This window comes from Filicampus tigris, chromosome 17 (genome assembly GCF_054856515.1).
Source record: "Filicampus tigris isolate MCC_2025a chromosome 17, RoL_Ftig_1.0, whole genome shotgun sequence".
Taxonomy (NCBI): domain Eukaryota; kingdom Metazoa; phylum Chordata; class Actinopteri; order Syngnathiformes; family Syngnathidae; genus Filicampus; species Filicampus tigris.
In genome coordinates this window covers 14,381,245-14,399,692 of record NC_141233.1, presented here as the reverse complement: position 1 = coordinate 14,399,692, position 18,448 = coordinate 14,381,245, and the positions used below count along the sequence as shown (strand labels likewise).

The 18,448-nt window shown below is 40.5% G+C and overlaps 4 protein-coding genes across 8 annotated transcripts; 1 reads left to right on the top strand and 3 right to left on the bottom strand.

Annotated features, from left to right (window-relative positions):
- Positions 1 to 502: 502 nt before the first annotated feature.
- Positions 503 to 2,749, bottom strand: LOC147133527 (glucosaminyl-phosphatidylinositol-acyltransferase PIGW-like). The gene is made up of 2 exons (XM_086012691.1): positions 2,620 to 2,749; positions 503 to 1,969 (listed from the first exon to the last, which is right to left on the bottom strand). The coding sequence occupies exons 1-2, from the start codon at positions 2,620 to 2,622 to the stop codon at positions 509 to 511; spliced, it is 1,464 nt and encodes a 487-aa protein (XP_085868817.1). The 5' UTR covers positions 2,623 to 2,749; the 3' UTR covers positions 503 to 508.
- Positions 2,750 to 3,252: 503 nt separating this feature from the next.
- On the bottom strand, positions 3,253 to 4,948 carry LOC147133526 (glucosaminyl-phosphatidylinositol-acyltransferase PIGW-like). The gene is made up of 2 exons (XM_086012896.1): positions 4,923 to 4,948; positions 3,253 to 4,713 (listed from the first exon to the last, which is right to left on the bottom strand). Exon 2 carries the CDS (start codon positions 4,708 to 4,710, stop codon positions 3,253 to 3,255), a length of 1,458 nt encoding a protein of 485 aa, XP_085869022.1. The 5' UTR covers positions 4,711 to 4,713; positions 4,923 to 4,948.
- A 553-nt stretch (positions 4,949 to 5,501) lies between these two features.
- Positions 5,502 to 16,979, top strand: myo19 (myosin XIX). Of its 2 annotated transcripts, none has more exons than XM_086012134.1 (24): positions 5,502 to 5,752; positions 6,398 to 6,548; positions 7,180 to 7,328; positions 7,873 to 7,986; positions 8,596 to 8,728; positions 8,815 to 8,884; positions 8,978 to 9,080; positions 9,449 to 9,545; positions 9,626 to 9,702; positions 9,787 to 9,877; positions 10,526 to 10,691; positions 10,850 to 10,923; positions 11,049 to 11,170; positions 11,627 to 11,740; positions 11,813 to 11,989; positions 12,540 to 12,677; positions 12,764 to 12,871; positions 12,947 to 13,017; positions 13,093 to 13,172; positions 13,690 to 13,838; positions 13,942 to 14,071; positions 14,892 to 14,977; positions 15,047 to 15,373; positions 15,466 to 16,979. In XM_086012134.1, exons 1-24 carry the CDS (start codon positions 5,738 to 5,740, stop codon positions 15,613 to 15,615), a joined length of 2,892 nt encoding a protein of 963 aa, XP_085868260.1. In that variant the 5' UTR covers positions 5,502 to 5,737; the 3' UTR covers positions 15,616 to 16,979. The 2 variants fall into 2 exon arrangements, with proteins under 2 accessions (XP_085868260.1, XP_085868261.1); XM_086012135.1 differs by having other exon boundaries at positions 5,506 to 5,610.
- Positions 16,688 to 18,236, bottom strand: znhit3 (zinc finger, HIT-type containing 3). 4 transcript variants are annotated; one of them, XM_086012141.1, is made up of 5 exons: positions 18,034 to 18,236; positions 17,783 to 17,814; positions 17,639 to 17,698; positions 17,381 to 17,458; positions 16,688 to 17,163 (listed from the first exon to the last, which is right to left on the bottom strand). In XM_086012141.1, the coding sequence occupies exons 1-5, from the start codon at positions 18,102 to 18,104 to the stop codon at positions 16,961 to 16,963; spliced, it is 444 nt and encodes a 147-aa protein (XP_085868267.1). In that variant the 5' UTR covers positions 18,105 to 18,236; the 3' UTR covers positions 16,688 to 16,960. The 4 variants fall into 4 exon arrangements, with proteins under 4 accessions (XP_085868267.1, XP_085868266.1, XP_085868268.1 ...); XM_086012140.1 differs by having other exon boundaries at positions 17,381 to 17,482; positions 18,034 to 18,234; XM_086012142.1 differs by lacking the exon at positions 17,639 to 17,698 and having other exon boundaries at positions 17,381 to 17,482; positions 18,034 to 18,235.
- Between the last annotated feature and the right edge of the window lie 212 nt (positions 18,237 to 18,448).

The window sequence follows — 18,448 nt, the reverse complement described above, 5'->3', positions numbered from 1 at the left end:
ATGTCATCATGGCACGCGAAAACTGTAGGTGATTTATGGTACGTATTCATCTTTGTAGCCCTGTTAATTGTCTTATTCTTAATTGAAACATGTGCAAGCACCCTCATGAAGTTCCAACTTGAAAATAAATTTATTTTTAGCAGTAGTGTTTCCTAGTGGTTAACTTGACTGCCTCAGGTTCTGGGTTCGAGTTTCAACTCAGGCCATCTTGTTGGCAGTATGCATACTTATATATATACTGTAGTATAGGTGTTGTTATGAATGGCTTTCTGTATGTATGTATGAATAAATAAGATTTAAACTAACTTACCATTGAGCTGTACATATGGGCTAGGTAGGTAGTGATAACTAAAAAAAATAGCTATAGCGAACGAAGGCTTTACCGATGGTCATAATTAATCATCAAAAGGTTTACCTCTTCACGGTCCATCAGCAGTGGCACAAGCCATTACCTTTTCCAAAAGTACATTTTAAATCAACACAACTTAATGGCATCAATGAAAACGCTTTACCAACATTTTATTGTAATTCCACACAGATGTAAAACATATATAACAGTGCAGTTTGTAAACATGTAAGCCAGCAGGACACACACAGAAAATAAATCACTGCAATTAAGAGTGTTGACTAAGCCATTGGTCATTCCTGTCAGGACATTTGAGAGCAGGAAATATGCCAACTGATTCTTGCTGATGGCTTGAACAAGGCACAATCCTTCCATCTCATCTTTCTTTTTATGGGAGCCTGAATATGAATTCCATGATGATGGTAGAAATTGACAGCCTGATGTTATTTTGGCAAACAGTACAATCAAATCAACTAAACCAATACATGATACAAAAAGGAGTGATTGAGCAACACTCCACAAGCAGAAAGGTAGATTAGCTAAGCGGCGAGAGACTGGCTCCACCAAAGTCTGACACATGCACAAAATAGCAAACAGAGTGAGAGTTCCCATTAGGAGCTTAAAAACTGCTTTGAGCCAATCTCTGACATGGGATCTTGGCTGCATGATGTAATATCCAGCCTGGACTCCTGCCATGTAGATGGCAACATAGCCGGCCATGGAGAATATGCCCTCCTTGTTGGCGTGCAGGAAGTCCTTCTCTCTGTCATCGTTGTGCATGATGAAAGCCTTGAGGCCCGTTGTCTCCAGAGCAAACTGATAAACACAACTTACGACAAGGGCCAAGATCCACGAGTGTTTTGCTGGCACAGCAACCAAAAGCGTGGATGTCAGAACCCTGACGAGGGCCAACGTGAAGAAAAAATTCCAGTGGACGCCATATTCAGTCACATGTTCTTGGTAGTCGCTCATTTTGACAAAGACAAGTCGTGCTGCACCGAGAACAACCAGGGGCCACACGGACAGGAGCTGGTTGAAGATGTGTTTCATCTTGGATCCGTAAACATTCTTGCCACGTGCTTCGGGGCACACCAGACCATTTGCAAAGATGAACGCTCCGACACCAAAGTCCATAACGCCAGTCCCGTACGTTTCTGTTTTAGCATACCGCCTTGGGAAGACCCGAAAGTCTACAGCCAGAATACTGATAGCTGTTTGCACATTCACCATCACTCTAAAAATGGTCACAAAGGGAACCTGTTTGAAATGAACAGTCCTGTTGAGGAACATGCTGAGAGAGCTTTGCCGGTTTCTACGATAGATGCGACAAAGCACACATAACAAAACAAAGGCAAAGCCCAGGACCACCTGGTGAAGACGATCGCTCAGGACGGTGCATGACAGGACGAGGGGAAGGACCAGCACAGAGTAATCGAGGAGCAGGTGAGAAATCCTTGGAAATGGCAGAGGGAGACTCCCCATAACTTGATGGTAGAGGATCAGAATGAATGCTCGGTTGAGAATGTATAGAGGTGTGACAAATGAGCCCATGACCACTTCCTGTAAACTGGTCCCATTGAGATTACTGACAAATGCTTCTTTCAGCTCCTTCTGAGACATGTCCTGCAAACAAAATAATAATTGATAACATGGAAGAAAAATAATTGCAGTATTTAAGTTGAGTGTATAAGGACAACCAATCAGTTCACTGCATAAACCTAATAACTCAACTAACGTTCAGACGTTGATTGAATTATTAGTGTTCATTGTTGAAATGACTGCTGAATATTTTTGCATTCACAATCCGGATATCAGTCAAGGAAGGTTTGGGGCTTTCTACATTACACACATTAACATAAACATGAAACTTTCTTGAGGGTTTTTTTTAACGTTCACTTGTGATAATACATCTTTCAAAGTCAATTTTCCTGTCCTATTGTCAACAATTTTGCTTAAATTCAGCAACATGTTCATCGTTTGATGACTGTTTTCGTCGTTTTTAAGACCACTTTTACAGTGCATAAGGGGGAAAGTGCAAACCTTGCTTTTAATGTCATGTCACGTATTTTTCTACCTTTCTATAAGCGAGGATGCAAATCCGATTGCAATAGTAAATCGTAGAGATTTTATTTGAAAGCCTTATTACCCAGCTCTAATTTTAACATGTACGTAAGTACTTTCACTTTTGCTATTAAGAACCTATCACGTCTGAAGTTATTCGTTATAGCTAACAATTCCATCATTATTATTATTATTTCCAGCACTCTACTCACCATGACTTTTGTCCAAATATATAAGTAGTGATATGTCAGTACAGGGTGGTTGAGGCTAGGTCTGAATCCAAGCAGCAAGAATGTTTACAGTGCAGGACCTGATTTCCCAAACACACGGAAGTTGAGCTGCAGCGGAAATTCAACGGCAGCTCCACTAGAACAAACTATGCGAATTGCTTTTTTTTTTTTTTTTGTTAAACTAAGAGAACTGCTCATACTAAGTTTGAAAATAACGTGACGAAACTGTGAAAATAAAACAAAACAATACACAACTATTTTCTACAAAATACATCCATCCATGTATATCAGGTATTTTTACAATTACATTGTAACGACGCCCCCCTTCGCGTCATGCTTTTGCAGCGCTCTCTGTAAATAGTTGTAATACTGTAAACCAAGCTTGTGTTAATTTATTGCTTTCACTTGTTGTATTATGGTTGTATTATTATAAGTGCTTTGTTACAGCTGTAACTGTTGTGAAATGCGCTATATAAATAAAATTGTATTGTATGCTATTGTACTTACCACATGGTAAAGTAGTTTTAATCAAAGCCATTTTCACAAAAGCATATATTTTAATCCATACAAGTTACTTGAGGCGTTAAAGACTGCATTGGACCACTGGCCATTTCTTTACCAAAACTTTATTATGATTTCACAGAGGTGTAAAACGTATATAACAGTGCAGTTTGTGAACATATAAAACAACAAGACACACACAGAATACAAGTCACTGCAATTAAGTGTGTTGATTAAGGCGTTGGTCAATCCTGTCAAGACATTTGAGAGCAGGAAATATAACAACTGATTCTTGTTGATGGCGTGAACAAGACACAATCCTTTCATCTCATCTTTTTTTTTGTGGGAGCCTGGATATGAATTCCACGAGTATGGTACTAAGCGACAGTCTGATGTTATTTTGGAAAAGAGTACAATCAATTCAACTGAAGCAAAACATGATACAAACAGGAGAGATTGAGCAACAGTCCAGAGGCAGAAAGGTAGATTAGCTAAGCGGCGAGACACTGGCTCCACATACATCTGACATGTGCTCAAAGCAGTAAATAGCGTAAGAGTTGCCATGAAGAGGTTAAAAACTACTTTGAGCCATTTTCTGACATTAGATCTTGGCTGCATCACATAACTTCCAACCTGGACTCCTGCCATGTAGATGGCAACATAGCCTGCGATCGAGGAAATGCCCTCCTTGTTAGCATGCAGGAAGTCCTGCTTTCTGTGATTGTTGTGCAAGACGAAAGCCTTGAGGCCTGTTGTCTCCAGTGCAAACTGATGAACACAACTTATGACAATAGCCAAGATCCACGAGTATTTTGATGGTACAGCAACCAAAAACATGGATGTCAGAACCCTGACAAGGGCCAATGTGAAAAAAAAATTCCAGTGGACGCCATATTCAGTCACATGCTCTTGGTAGTGGCTAATTTTGACAAAGGCAAGTCGTGCTGCGCCAAGAACAACCAAGGGCCACACGGACAGGAGCTGTTTGACAATATGTTTCACCTTGAACCCGGAAACATTCTTCCCACGTGCTTCTGGGCACACCATACCATTTCCGAAGGTGAACGCTCCAACACAAAAGTCCATAACACCTGTTCCAAAAGTTTCTGTTTTGGCATACCGCCTCGGGAAGACTCGAAAGTCTACAGCCAGAATACTGATAGCTGTTTGCACATTCACCATCACTCTAAAGAAGGTCACAAAGGGAACCTGTTTGAACTGAACAGTCCTGTTGAGGAAGGTGCTGAGAGAGGTTTGCCGGTTTCTACGATAGATGCGACAAAGCACACATAACAAAACAAATACAATGCTCAAAACCACGCATAGAAGATGGTTGCTCAGGACGGTGCATGACAGGACGAGAGGAATGACCAGCACAGAGTAATCGAGGAGCAGGTGAGAAATCCGTGGAAATGGCAGAGGTAGATTCCCCTTTGCTTGATTGTAGAGGATCAGAATGAGAGCTCGGTTGAGGAGGCAGAGTGGGGTGAGAAATGAGCCAAGGACCACTTCCTGTAAACTAGTCCCATTGAGGTTACTGACAAATGCTTCTTTCAGCTCCTTCTGAGACATTACCTGAGAAAATTAAAACATTAACATGAAACAAATGAAAAAAAACAAGACCTCATAGCATTCAAGTTACACCAAAAGTCTTCCTATTATTGACATTTATTTCCTACACAAGTATCATCTAAATCAGTCTTTCTCTTATTCATTCCTGGTAATGCTATTGGGAAAATTCAGCAGCAGTAGATAACCTTTTTATAATTAAATACTGTACTTACCACAATTTTGACACGATGCTGGCTCATAAAAGTTGTTCCATGCAGGACAGGTTGGCTCATAGGTCTGAATCCAACCAGGATGCTTGTGGTTAACTTTAAAAAGCACATACGGAACAAGACATGCGCATGCGTATGTCAACCGCCAACTTCATAATATGTCAGTAATAGTACTCTAGTGTTTTGTTTATTTCTAGTGTGCAAATGCAGTTATCATGAATAACTCATGACATGGTGCAAGTGCAGGTGTGTTGCAGCTAGGGAAATATCTAAAACAGGCTGGATAGTGGCGTCCGAGGACCAGACTTGGAGACCCCTGTTCTACGGTCTAGCTCTACACCTGGGAATTGAAGAGGTGTTGGTATTCTCCTGCCAGGGGGCTCGCCATGTGTCAGGGATGCTAAAATGATTTGCTGCATGGCAGGAGAAACGGCGCTGTCTGCAATGGGCTGTAATGCCTGTATATCCATTAGGTGGCAGTAATGCACCAAGCGTTGGTTTGGCAACCGCTTCCCCGAAAAAAATCACAAGAAGAAGAAGGAGTTGACGCATGCTGACGTCATAAGAAAGAGGGCGGGAAAGAAGTGTGCACTTCAGGAGCTTGGGAGACAGTCGGGTTGGGAGACAAGACAGCCAAAGGCGGTACGGGAGTTGCCCTTGAACAAGTTGTCAACTTGTCAGTATGGCTAAAGTAAGGATTCGTTGCAAAGTGGAATTGACAGTGTTTTAACAGTCTTAGCGTACGTTACAACTCATCGGCTGAGCGAAAGCTAAACCTATGACTTCTGTGAGCGGCTACATTAGTGCGGGACACAGCAATGGAGGTTGGAGTGGTAAGTTTGGGGAAAAAATGGGTCGCTCGAGGATGTATCACAAAGGAAACTTTCTCTCGTGACTGACTTTGAATCGTATTTAAGGATAAAGAATAATGGCAGAAAAGCTAAGATTGGGAAATCATTATTCACATTTTAGACTGGTGTGGGACTGACTGACAGACTGACTGCAGCATGTCACAGCTTGAAAGTGTGGCGTTATCTCTGTTGATAGTTGCACAATCTGTTTGTGTTGTATAAAAAAAAAAAACTGGTGTAATTTGTTGTAATGTACTGGATTGTATTACCATCTTTGCAGTATTTTGATCACCCACTGTACCTCAGTGACACACACAGTTACAACATGTTGTGTAAAGCTAACTTCTACAAGCGTCCACACACCTGACAGTATTGTTGACAGTCCCCGGTTGCACGTCCAATCCATGTGATCCTAGAGGGATAAACAAGTTGTCAAGCTGAAGTGAAAGTGATTGACTGGATTAAATGGGACACATTCGCTAGAGTAGGTCAAACCTTGACCTGTTATCATCTGCTCAAACAAGTCACTTTGCAGGAATATAGAATGTGACCTAAATAATTCGACACCATTTACACAGACGTTGCATTCATCATCAAACTCTTTGCATGTGTCCTGGTTCACTCTAGGTGCAAGGATCCGTACAAAAGGTTTCTTCAAAGGATGGATGCCTTAATGATTCACTCGAGGATGAAATTCTTGCCTTCCTTATTGATGGTGAAGCACAGCTGCACACGTATGACGATCTCACCAATGTCAATCCAGTGACGCCAACAACTGGTAACAACAACAGCCACAGTATATTTTCAGTGAAGCATCTATAGCAGGGGTGGGCAAATTAAATGATGGAGGGAGGCACAATTTTTCATCAGTGCTACTGGGGGCCGGGCGGGAGGGGCACATAGGAAAACGCACTTCCGAGCCAGATGTACGACAAGAATTGCCATTTTATTTCATACTTAATGCATGTGTAAAAAATCCTAGCCTTCAACACGAAAGTGTTTGAACAATGAGAAAATAACCATATACTGTGAGGTTGTTTTTCCACCAGTGGATAAAAATTACAATTAAAGGATGGCACAAAACTGCTGAACAACAAACCAACATTAAGTGTACGCACTCATTTGTTGCATTTTTTTCCACAAAAGTCAACTCACTCAAAATCTTAATATTATTCAGGTACTCTGTTTTTCCGGCTTGTCATTCCAAATCTGCAAAAGAATAATATGCCTGTACTCACATTGTATTATATGTCAGTATAAGACCTGATGCAAGCGCAACTAAGGCATGTCTGCCATCTAATGGTGAATGGTGATATCACAACTTAAAACTATAAAGTGGACCCCTGTGATTCATGGGGGACAGGGACATTTCCTCATGCCTAATGAGACCTAATGTTTCTGTGTGACAGTGCTGAGATGCCTGCAGGCCAGGTACAGCGTCAACGTATTTTACACCCATGCTGGCTGCACCTTGGTGGCCCTTAACCCCTTCCAACCTGTTCCTGTGCTTTACTCCCTGGATGTGATGAAAGAATATCACAATGCTCCCCAGCTCAAGGTATTTACATGCGCACAAGAGATGATTTCCAGTCACATAGAAGGCATTGATTGGATTGGTGTTAGTATGCTTGTGAATAAATGAGGGAACTTAAAGTTTGGAATTTTAATGGTTATTTTGAGTGAACTGCTCAGCGCCTCATAGGAGGAATTTGCCTTGAACGTCCAAACGCCCTATATCCAATTTTCCATTTCCATGGGTATTTTTTAAGTGACTTATATCAGATGCGGCTGTGTTTTGTTTACCCTGATGGAACACATGAATTTTGCGCCTCAGCATACTTCCTTCTCAACAATTACTATTTTCCCACTAGCGAGGGCTCTGTGGCAAATTGTGTCGTTTTAAGGGCATTGCAGAAAGAGCACAAAAATGTGAATAAGTAAGTTGTTAAGCAAATAATTGTCTGATTATAGATTCAATAGAAAAAAATGTGAATGAGTGAATTCATGAATAGCAATCTGCAAGTACCGTAGGATGGGTGATTAGAATGATTAAATTTCACGTAGTTGTCAAAATGGATTAACGATAGGATGTCCTTCTGCAGGAGCCTAAGCCACATATCTTTATTGTGGCTGAGGAAGCGTACAGGAATGTTCAGGGACAATTGGGGCCAGTGAACCAGTCTTTGGTTGTCAGCGGGGAGAGCGGCGCAGGAAAGGTAAGCCTTTTGTGACGTTTCTCTGGTGGTTGCATGTTCTCCCATTGCTATCTTAGGTTAATTGAAGATGCTGGATTTCCCGTTGGTGTAAAGTAAGGTTGTTAATCTATTAGGGCTGGGTGATAATTCAATATCAATATGTATCGCAATAGACAGGTGAGCTGTATCAATAGAAAGTACTGTGGGTTTGATAAAATGTTCGATTAAAAAAAAAAAAAGCATTATCTGCAAATACACATTTACGGCACCACTCAGAGCGCTTGGATGTCATTGTATAAAACATTTCACCACATTACAGTACATTACTTAAAGATGAGTTTTTCTACCTGATATTTTGAATGGTATTTTTTTCTCTAGAATATAGATAATATTTTTATTGTAGTTAACTTCAACCCATTTTAATATTTGTTTCTTATTTTTATTTGGTAAAAATAATAATTATTGACATCAACTGATAGGAAATACTTATATCGTGATACATTTTCAGCCAAATCGCCCAGCCCTACTGTTGATATTGTCAGTTAATATGGGCTCCGGCTTACCAAAGCGCAGTACATCGTAAGCGGTAGAAAATGGACGTAGGCTTGAGTCTATTCTATTTCTTCACAGACATGGACTTCCCGTTGCCTGATGAAGTACTACGCCACAGTGGCAGCCTCCTCCTCAGTGGCGGAGCATCAGGACACTGTGGAGAGGATTGAGAGGAGAGTGCTGGACTCCAACCCTATTATGGAAGCTTTTGGTACGACGTTGAGGCTACCTGTCCTCGAAAAATCGCAGCCATCTTGCGGGCACGGTACACGAGTAAACATTCCGCCTTCCATGCAGGCAATGCGTGCACACTTCGCAACAACAACAGCAGTCGCTTTGGAAAGTACATCCAGCTCCAATTTGACAGGTAATTACAGCTGTGAGGAACGTTCATTTGGACCGATGTTGGTAAACATTTAAATCTGTTTTTTTTTTAATTTTTTTATTTTTTTTTATGTAGCTGTCAGCTTTTAGTGGGGGCATCTGTGCAGACATACTTACTTGAGAAGACCAGGGTTGCCTACCAACCAGCAAATGAAAGGAACTTTCACATCTTTTACCAGGTGACGACATACAGGAAACCTTATTATAATGTATCACTCAAAAATACTTCGGAATCATCTCTCCTCAATCGAATTGGCAAATCAATTTGAGGTCCTTAAATGGGTAGTCGTGGGGTGAAAGTACAGATTGGCCCGCTCACGGACCCATTATCCGAAATAGGCAGATAACTGAAGATTTGCTTTGTTATTCACTTGATGGGTTGGCAACTTGGCAGGCACTCCAGATACCCAACTTTTTGTATGTAAGCAATTTGAACGCCAATTTTCCATAATGTGTCCCCTTTAAAATACATCGAAAATTGTTTTGTCCAATGTAGCCTGTGCGAGTAGTGACAACTCACGACAGTCACGTTGGGCTGTTTTTTCAGATGATGAAAGCAGCTACCAATGAGCAGAGAAAGGAGTGGAATATGCCACTAGGTCATCACTTTGTGTGGCTGCCAAATGCAGATAAAACAATTGAGGGTAGGTCCTTAGTTTATTTTTTTTTATTTGGTTTACATTTTGCCAGCCCTGGTGGCAGCTGTGTGTTTAATATCTTGCAGAGGACTGTTTTCAGGAGACAGTTGACGCGATGGTCCACCTGCGTATAAATACAGAGAGGCAGAGAGATATATTTAAGGTAAGCCTAATGTTTTTGTTCAGAATTTTTGCTTTGTTCTGAATATGGTATATATTTATTATGACATCTATTCTGTTATTGTAGATACTTGCAGGTATTCTGCATCTGGGGAATGTGAAATTCTTCATTTCAGCCGATGAATCGCAGCCATGCGACATAAAGGAACGGTCCAAAGGTATTTCATGAAACATACGCTATAACAGGGAGAAGTTTACCAAACGGCACATTTATTTGTTAACCTGTTAATGTTTCATCAAGCAATTTGTTATTGTCAATTTCCTAAAATATCATGGGTAGCGTCTTGGTTTTTTTTTTTGAAAACACGGAAAACTGAACAAAATACTGATTATGTTTTGTATTAATTTGATTTCAGGGGTGGAATTGAATGATCCCGTTAACTAAGGATGTCGCTGATTTTTAGCAGAAGTAGCCAGCATCCTTAGATATTTAAGGCAAAAAACTATTTTTTTTTTTTTTTGTCAAAATATGACTTAGGCCATTATTTTATTTGTCGGTGCATCTCAATAAATTAGAATACCGTGGTAAAAAATTATTGCAGTAGTTCAATTGGAAGAAGTGAAACTCATATTTTGTTGATTTGCTACAGTAAAATAGATCATGATTTGGTGAAAAACAAAATTATTTTAGCTTGAAGCTAACAACTTGCATCTCAAGAAATTCCAATATTACTTAAACTTCTTTTTAATTTTAACGAGCCTGTACAACATACGAGTTGAACTTTTTGAACGGAACGACTGAAATGCATGAACCTTTTTTTCAATGGTGTTCCGATTATTTTGAAACGCACTTTAATGTGTTTTAGACTCCTTGCATAGGGCTGCCGAACTGTTGCAAATACCTGCCGAGGAGCTTCAGACATGCCTAAGTGTGAGGACATTAAAAGCAGGGAGGCAGAGTGTACACAAGCCCTGTTCCCATGTCGACTGCTGCGTGCGGAGAGACTGCCTTGCCAAAGTCATCTATGCCCAGTAAGAAGGAGCAGTCGATCATCAAACAATACAGTCAACGCCCGTCATGCTGTTTTCCCTCTCAGGACATTTTGTCATTAAACGCTCAAATGTTAAACCATGATATCCTTTTGTTTACGGTAAACGCCAGCGAAGATGTTGCTTGTCTTTCCGCACAGATTATTTGAATGGCTGGTGACATTTATCAACGACAGCATTTGTGCTGATAAATCCGCTTGGTGCAACTTCATAGGTACTTTTAGCGCAGTCAACAATACTGATGACAAAGTATTACTCATCCATTTTAGAACACTTTATTGATTGTGCCTATTCAGCTCTTTAACATGCTTATCATTTTTTTCCTCTGTCTTGTTCCAGGTGTGCTAGATGTGTATGGTTTTGAATGTTTCCAAATGAACAGTTTGGAGCAGCTTTGTATCAACTATGCCAATGAAAAACTCCAGCAGCACTTTGTTACGCATTATTTACGAGCTCAGCAGGTACGGCTCATTAGTTTTCTGTACTGTACTTTTTTTTTTTTTTTTTTTATACCTCACGGTGATGTTGATGCCAGACCTCAGACATCCGTGAACGTTTTTTCTCTCCTTATTTTTTTTTAATAAAACATGTTAGAAAATGTTATTTGAGGACATTTTCTTACTATTCAGCTAGATGTCACTCTCATGTGAAAAACACTTTTGTCCATTTTTTTTCAATTTTCTTATTTTTATGTGAATGATGTTTCCGCGTTACGGATATCGCATTAATGTGATTTTTTTTTCCCCCCCCCCCCAAAATTGGACATAAGTGTTTTTCACAGGACAGCGACGATGTACACAATCAAAACTGTCCATTTAGCCGTCAATTTTATTGGATTGTTTATTCATTATTATTAAAAATCTTTTCCATTCAAGTCTTTTCTGTTTGTTTTGCACATGGACGTTTTTTTTTTCAAGGAGGAATATGTGTCAGAGGGATTGCAGTGGTCCTTTGTGAAATACCAAGATAACCGGAGCTGTTTGGATCTCCTAGAAGGAAGCCCTATTAGTGTGTTTTCTCTTCTTGATGAGGTAATTTTCGGTGCCTTCCTTCCATAACCCGCGGAATATAGTGCCACTGTTTTTTCTGCCCGTGTGCTGTAGGAGAGTCGTCTTAATCGAGCCTCGGATGCAAAGGCGCTTAGGGTTCGCCTGGAGAAGGAGCTTGCTGCCAGCTGCAACATCAGCTGGGATAAATTCAGCAAGGTGCCACACTTCACTGTGGCCCATTATGCTGGCAAAGTCAGCTACAAGATTGAAGGCATGGTGGAGAAAAACAAGGTATGCAGCTTCTACAGTTGTTCGATTGCTTTCCTGTATAATTGGCCTAATGCGATATCAGTGTTGGCATTTACTTAAAAGATGCTCGTCCTCATCGTAAAACCAGCACAGTATTAAACGTATTTTTCCAGGAGTGAACAGAGATGTGAATCGGTTAATGAACTGGTATAAAAATGTTTTGCAATGAACTTTAATGCAAAAATATTTCTTATCCGATTAATCGATTAAAAAAAAAATTGATAGTGACAGCCCTAAAGAAAACCAAGTGCTGTGCGAAAAGGCCTTCACAGTTTTAAGGTTTGAATCTTTGCTCTGGCCTTCCTGTGCGCAGTTTGCTTGTTTTGGTTTCCTCGCGACACTCTCCCCTACATTCATTCTGTCTGTTTGGTCAATTTTAAAAATCGAAATTGCTCATAGGTATGAACGTGTCCTGCGATTACTGCCTCTCACCCAAAGTCAGCTGGGATAGGCTCCACCAGCTCCCCCGTGACCCTAATTAGACCAAGCAGTATTGAAAACGGATGAACGGTTAATGTCATTTATGTTCCAGGATCCGGTGGCCCCTGAGATCATCAGTCTGCTGCAGATGTCAGCTAATCCCCTGCTTCAGCAGATCTTCACAGCAAAGGAAACGGAGAACTCCTCGAGCAAGGGGCTCAGTAAAGTCACCGTGGTCTCAAAGTTCAAGGTAGAAGAAGCAACTGGAGATATTAAGATGGCTTGTGTTGGTGTAAAACGGAAGTAGTCTTGGCACCAGCGTTTATGTGGTTGCAGAACTCCCTCGAGAGCTTAATGAGCATCCTCCACACCACAACGCCGCACTACACTCGCTGCATTAAACCCAATTCTGACTGCAAGCCGTTCATCTTTAAAAAGGAGCAGGTAAATCTGGACATGGAAGAAATTCCTTTTCGCGTTAGGAAAAGATGTGAGTACATTGCTGCCATCTGCTGCTAGGTGATCACGCAGTTGGAGGCTTGTGGGATTGTAGAGACGATACATATAAGCGCTGCTGGCTTTCCTATAAGGTAAAAAAAAACCCCAAAAAGTTTCTCTTATTGTTCTGATTCCTGTGATTTATTGATGAATACGTTTGTACACAGAATTCCCTTCAAGTGTTTCATACAACGCTATGGATGCATACTGAAACACTCAAATCTGAAGCCAGAAGCTCAAAATCTTGGTAAGTCCAACTTCAGTGAAAAATTGATAATTTGGCATGTTGACTGTGGGCCAATGGTGATTTTATTTCCTCTCTTTAGGTCTTCTGATTTTTTTTTTTTTTTCCCTCATTTCCCCTCACTAGTGCTCTTAGTTAATCTGACCCTCAGTTCTCCTCTTGGGACGTTTCACTTATATAAAACAGGATTGTCTAACAAAAAAAAAAAAAAAGCAGCTTCTTTTGAACTTTCCAGGTAAATGCTTGCCTTGTTTGGGCTGTCAGAGCTTGCTTTGCTTATTGTGTAATTTAATGTTTGTAATTGTGCTTGAATTTCTGCTCGTTTGAACCCGCTGTTAAAGGTATCTTTAGTGTTGAACAACTGCACTCTTAATTTGCACTTGCATGATTTAACATCCATGTGTGGAAGCGATGTTGTCAAATCATTTGTAATACTTCTCAATGTTTGTGTACTGAACGTCTTTAGTTGTGGCTTGTTCTCGACTACGATTAACTCCAAATTGTCTTATTGTGCAAAAAGTGAAGCCTGGCTCTGACAACGAAATGGATCTACAGGAAGTGCAGAGGCTACTTGGCCTGGTGTTCCAACGCCCAGCGCATAATATAAGGAGGGAACCCACGTCTTTGGTGCACTGTGGGCGGACCAAAGTTTTCCTCACCCAGTCACTGGTTAGTAATTAGTCAAATAATTCACCGTCTCCATCTGAAACTCGGTACGAATGCCCAGTTTGTCATTGGATGCCCTCGTATTCGTTCTGTATTTGGCCAACAGTTAGACTTACTGGAAAATCAGAGGAAGAGGATTCTCTCCAAGTGTGCATTCTGCATTCAGTGCTGCTGGAGGCGCTACCAACGGCGCAAACGTCACGAGCGACGGCATTCCGCTACTCTAATCCAAGCAGGTACGTTTTGTAATGCCTCGTGAGGTAGAGCTGCGTGTGGTCTGTTGGCTCACCCCCTCTGTCTGGCTCCTTTTGACCTGACTGTCTGGCCAAACAGGAACCAGCATCTTATCGCCCTGATTAGCTCGTCAGACGAAGCGAATGTCAGACACAACATTGGCCCATCTGATGAACTAATCATGATTTCTCCTAGAATAACGTTGCCGCAACCTATAGACAAATGAAAACAATTTTGGGTGTAATAATTAACCTTAGTACAGGTCAGTTTTATTAGGGACATGTTTACATTTTTTTTTTTTTTTCCAACGTTGACTTATAGTAACATCCATTTCTTTAGCGATTTTCCTCATTTCGGGTCAGTTGGATCCTGCAATCTGGGCTTGGAAACTCAGTAACAATATTTGGCTTGAGGATTTAATTTTTTTTTGGGAACCTTTCATGTTATTTTCCCCCCAAAAAACACCTATTTTCTGTTTTTGAGCTTAGGTTAAAACATTGAAATCATGACTTTGGCAGCATCTTGGCATCAAGGAGCTATATTGAAGTGAATGAGGAGCTTCGTTTAGTAGTGCTTTGTCATATCTTGGTGCCAAGGAACTATGTAGAATTGAGTTGATTTTGACCCTCCCAAAACAGTGCTTTGCTGCCATCTTGCGGTGTGTCTAGGGAAATAACATTTTAGAGGGTCGTCAAATATTGGCAAGAGTTCCTGCATTTGTGGCAGGACGTGGTCCATTAGAAGATTCGGAAGCTCACATGTGGGATACATTGCGGTCATTTACAACCAAGAATTTTCAACTGATTTCTATGCCTCTTGTAGCAGTCCGTTCTTGGCTTGTCAGGAGGCGGGTGCAGAGATGGGACAGAGCTGCAGCACTTATTCAGAAATCCTGGAGGAAGTGGAGGGTAAGCTTCAGGAGGGCTCTGCGGCACGTGAGCTGGAAATAATTGGTGATTATTGTGTGCTCACGTCAGACACTGTTGAAGTCATTGGCTGAGGCCGAGCTCGATGACGTCGAAGACCTCGTCGCGCAGGAAGACGTGTCCGAATTAAACGCCATCATCAGGGAACGGGGCTCGGTGCAGCTGTCCGGCATCCAGGAGCCCGTCACGGTGCGAGGATGGCCTATGGGGCTGGTTTTGCCCTCACCCCCGTCCATCGTGGTGTCAATGAGGGCCACGGGCTTTCATAAGATGATGTCCGTGGTGGCCTCACTCAAACTGCCATCCAAGAGAGGAGAGTACAAGGTGCAGACCAACCAGAACACGCAGGGGCTCGCCTCAATTCGGGCTCAACCCAAGGTGAAGAAACGTCCCTAGAATTGAATCTACAAATTTCTTTTTTTTTTTTTTTTTTTAAATTCTTATCAAAGTGCTTTTCAACCACATTTCAGGGATCTGTCAGACTGCACTGCCAACCGTCGCCCCTTCTTTATGCAAACAGACAACCGGAGATGAGGAATTGCGTGACCGGCTTCAATGAAATCCTGTTGGAGAAGACTATAGATTTGAACAAGCTTTTAGAGAGAAGGGAAATGTTGTAATTTTGTCTTTTCAGCATAAGGTGGCGTTTGAATGCAGTATTCAGGTTTTACAGTTGTAAAAAAAAAAAAAAAAAAAAAAAAAAAGTGCCCTTACATATTTGGGTCACTGGCCAGATCAGGTATTATGCTAGACAGGGCTGCACAGAGCTTATACACAAGTTAAGAGCTCCTTCATATTGGCCTTGAGGCCTTGGTGACTCAAATCCTTTCTACTTTTAAGGTCTCAATGTGTGCAATGAAATGTTTTAGATGAGGCAAGTAATATTTGAGGGAATGTACTCAACAAGGCACGGTGTGGTTAGCACGTCTGCCTAACAGTCTGAGGTTCGGCAAAAAAAAAAAATTCTTCCTCCCGCAATCAGGGAATTTTGGGAGTGTAAATGATTGTGGGTACACTACTGACAAAAAGTTCAGGACAGTGGGATTTCTGGCTGAACTTTAAACACACTACAACTTTTACTGGCGAACTTAAATTTGCCCTTCTCTAAACTTTAGAATACACGTCCAACTGTTCAGTGGTCCAGTACTTTTTGCACATCCTGCCGTTCTCTAAGGGGCTGAATGAATCAACCAATCCGTTTCCTGGTTAAGTTTGAATTGGTTTTTAAATGGGACATAACATTTTTTTTTACCCCCAAATATGCAATTATATATTGTTTTTATATATCTACCTACATTTATGAATTGGTTTGTGTTAAATTAAGGAAGACAAGCACTATTGCAAACAGATGGATCTTGCCACTTGAGGGAAATATTTTGTCTCACTGCTGCCTTCCATTGAGTCTTGATCACAAAGTGTTGTAACTTAGATTAATGGAAATCAAAAAGTACTTGACCAATGGGCTGGCTGCTGATATTTATTAGTCACTCCTAATCGTTTACTGTGTAATGAAAGACTGACAAAGAAAACATAATATTACTTGTATGCTGCAGAGTCAAGGTGGGTATGCGTTCACTGCACATCGAATGCAGCTGTAGTATAAACAATACCAAAGAAATCACAGGTGTATCGGGAAGAAAGAATCATGAGTTGTTCAGACAGCTGCTTTAAGATATGCACACCAGCGGAATATTTGGAATTTGTTCCATTTATTTGAAAATATTTTTTTGTCATTTGAATGTTTTTACTAATACATGCATGCTTTATAGAAGAAAATCTCTAAATTTTATATTTTTCTCTAGCTTTTGCAAATGGGAGACAATGTACAAAAAATGAATTATTTAAATTGATTTGTAAAAATAAATGACTATCTAAAAAAAAAGTCATCTCAACATGAATGCCTCAAATCTGGATCTCCGTGATTTTTTTTTTTTTTAAGAAAAACTATTCTCAAAGTAAACGTATTTACCAGTCCATGACTTCACTGAACTCCTGGGGGTGGGCTTCTTTTTCTACAACCTTCAAACATCGATCTGAAAACTCCACAAATAAGGGCTCCTGCATAGCTGCCTTCATTGATTCTTCCTTGTTGTCTGCACTGTCAATGGTCCTCAATAGTTCTCTTAGGTGGCGATTACAAAGAAGATCCTTAAGCTCTTTTGATCGACCTGTCGAAAAATACATCGTAGACCATTCAATCCCAAATACATATTTAAGATCTTATCACAGTCCAACTATTCAATCAATACATACTGTTCTGGCATTCAATAAATGGCAGAAAAGGGCATCCAGTAACTGTGGTTCTCCTTTTTAGCATGCAAAATACGATACTTAACGTATCGGGAGAACACTCGGGATTTTTCAAACACAATTTTCTGTTCATACCTAACAATTGAAGCTTCTCTAGAGGAACTAGATCGGCGATGTCCTCTTCGACCAGAAGATCCTCCACACTCCACGTGTCTGCAGGGGGAGTGTCCGTGTTCTCTTAAAAACGGTGCACCACATATTTTCTATGAAGTGAGCAGGAGTCATGCTGGTACAGTATTATACTCGCTCTACTTTTTAGTCGGTAACATTTATTTGAATCATTTCTATTAATCTGATTACTCTGATCATATTTACAGATTTAGTGGATCATACCAGCACTGACAGCGTCCTTTGTTCCATTGGATATAAGCTTCTTAACAGGAAGACACGAGTCTGATGATGCATAGATAGATCATATATTACTTAAAATTTAACTTATTCATACTGTGATTTTATACTAGAAGCAAAGTTTCTTACCTTTATGCCTCTTGTAACAGGAAAGAGAACAACTGGAAAGAGAAATCACGTTTATCTTCTGATTTTATACCAAATTTTTAGTTCAACTCGTACAATACATGCATGAATTCACTGCACACAGTGCGTGACAAGCCCATGTTTTATAATTTTTCTTCACATAAAGAATTTAGCAGTTGTAAACGCGAGCCAAGCAAGAGAGGAATAGCACACGTGTTTAGCAAGCGAGGAAAAACTAGGCTCAATTTACTTACTATCTTATTTCGCAGGCTGGACATCTGTATTTGGGTGTTTGTTCGCTGCACACTTTGCATAGCTGCATCATAATACGATGTTAGATGTTCGTAAAGCAAATAAATTACGGTTTGTAGTGGCTATTTCATGAGCGAATGCTGCACAGCGCGATGACCCGGAACCACGTTAAGCATTTCCGGCCATCTTTCCCTTCAAAATAAAATGGGCATTTTTTTTGTAAACGCAGCAGTGTTTCGATTCAAACTTTTTTTTTTTTTTTACAATAATTATTTGCGTGAAAAATACAAGTGGAAAACAATTGTCAGCCACATGTAACAAATAAAATAACAGTTCGGCAGTAGAATGTGCTTTCTTACACCTTTTCGCAAAAAAACAAAAGCAGTAGGAAGACAAATTGGACAAAGACAGTAATAG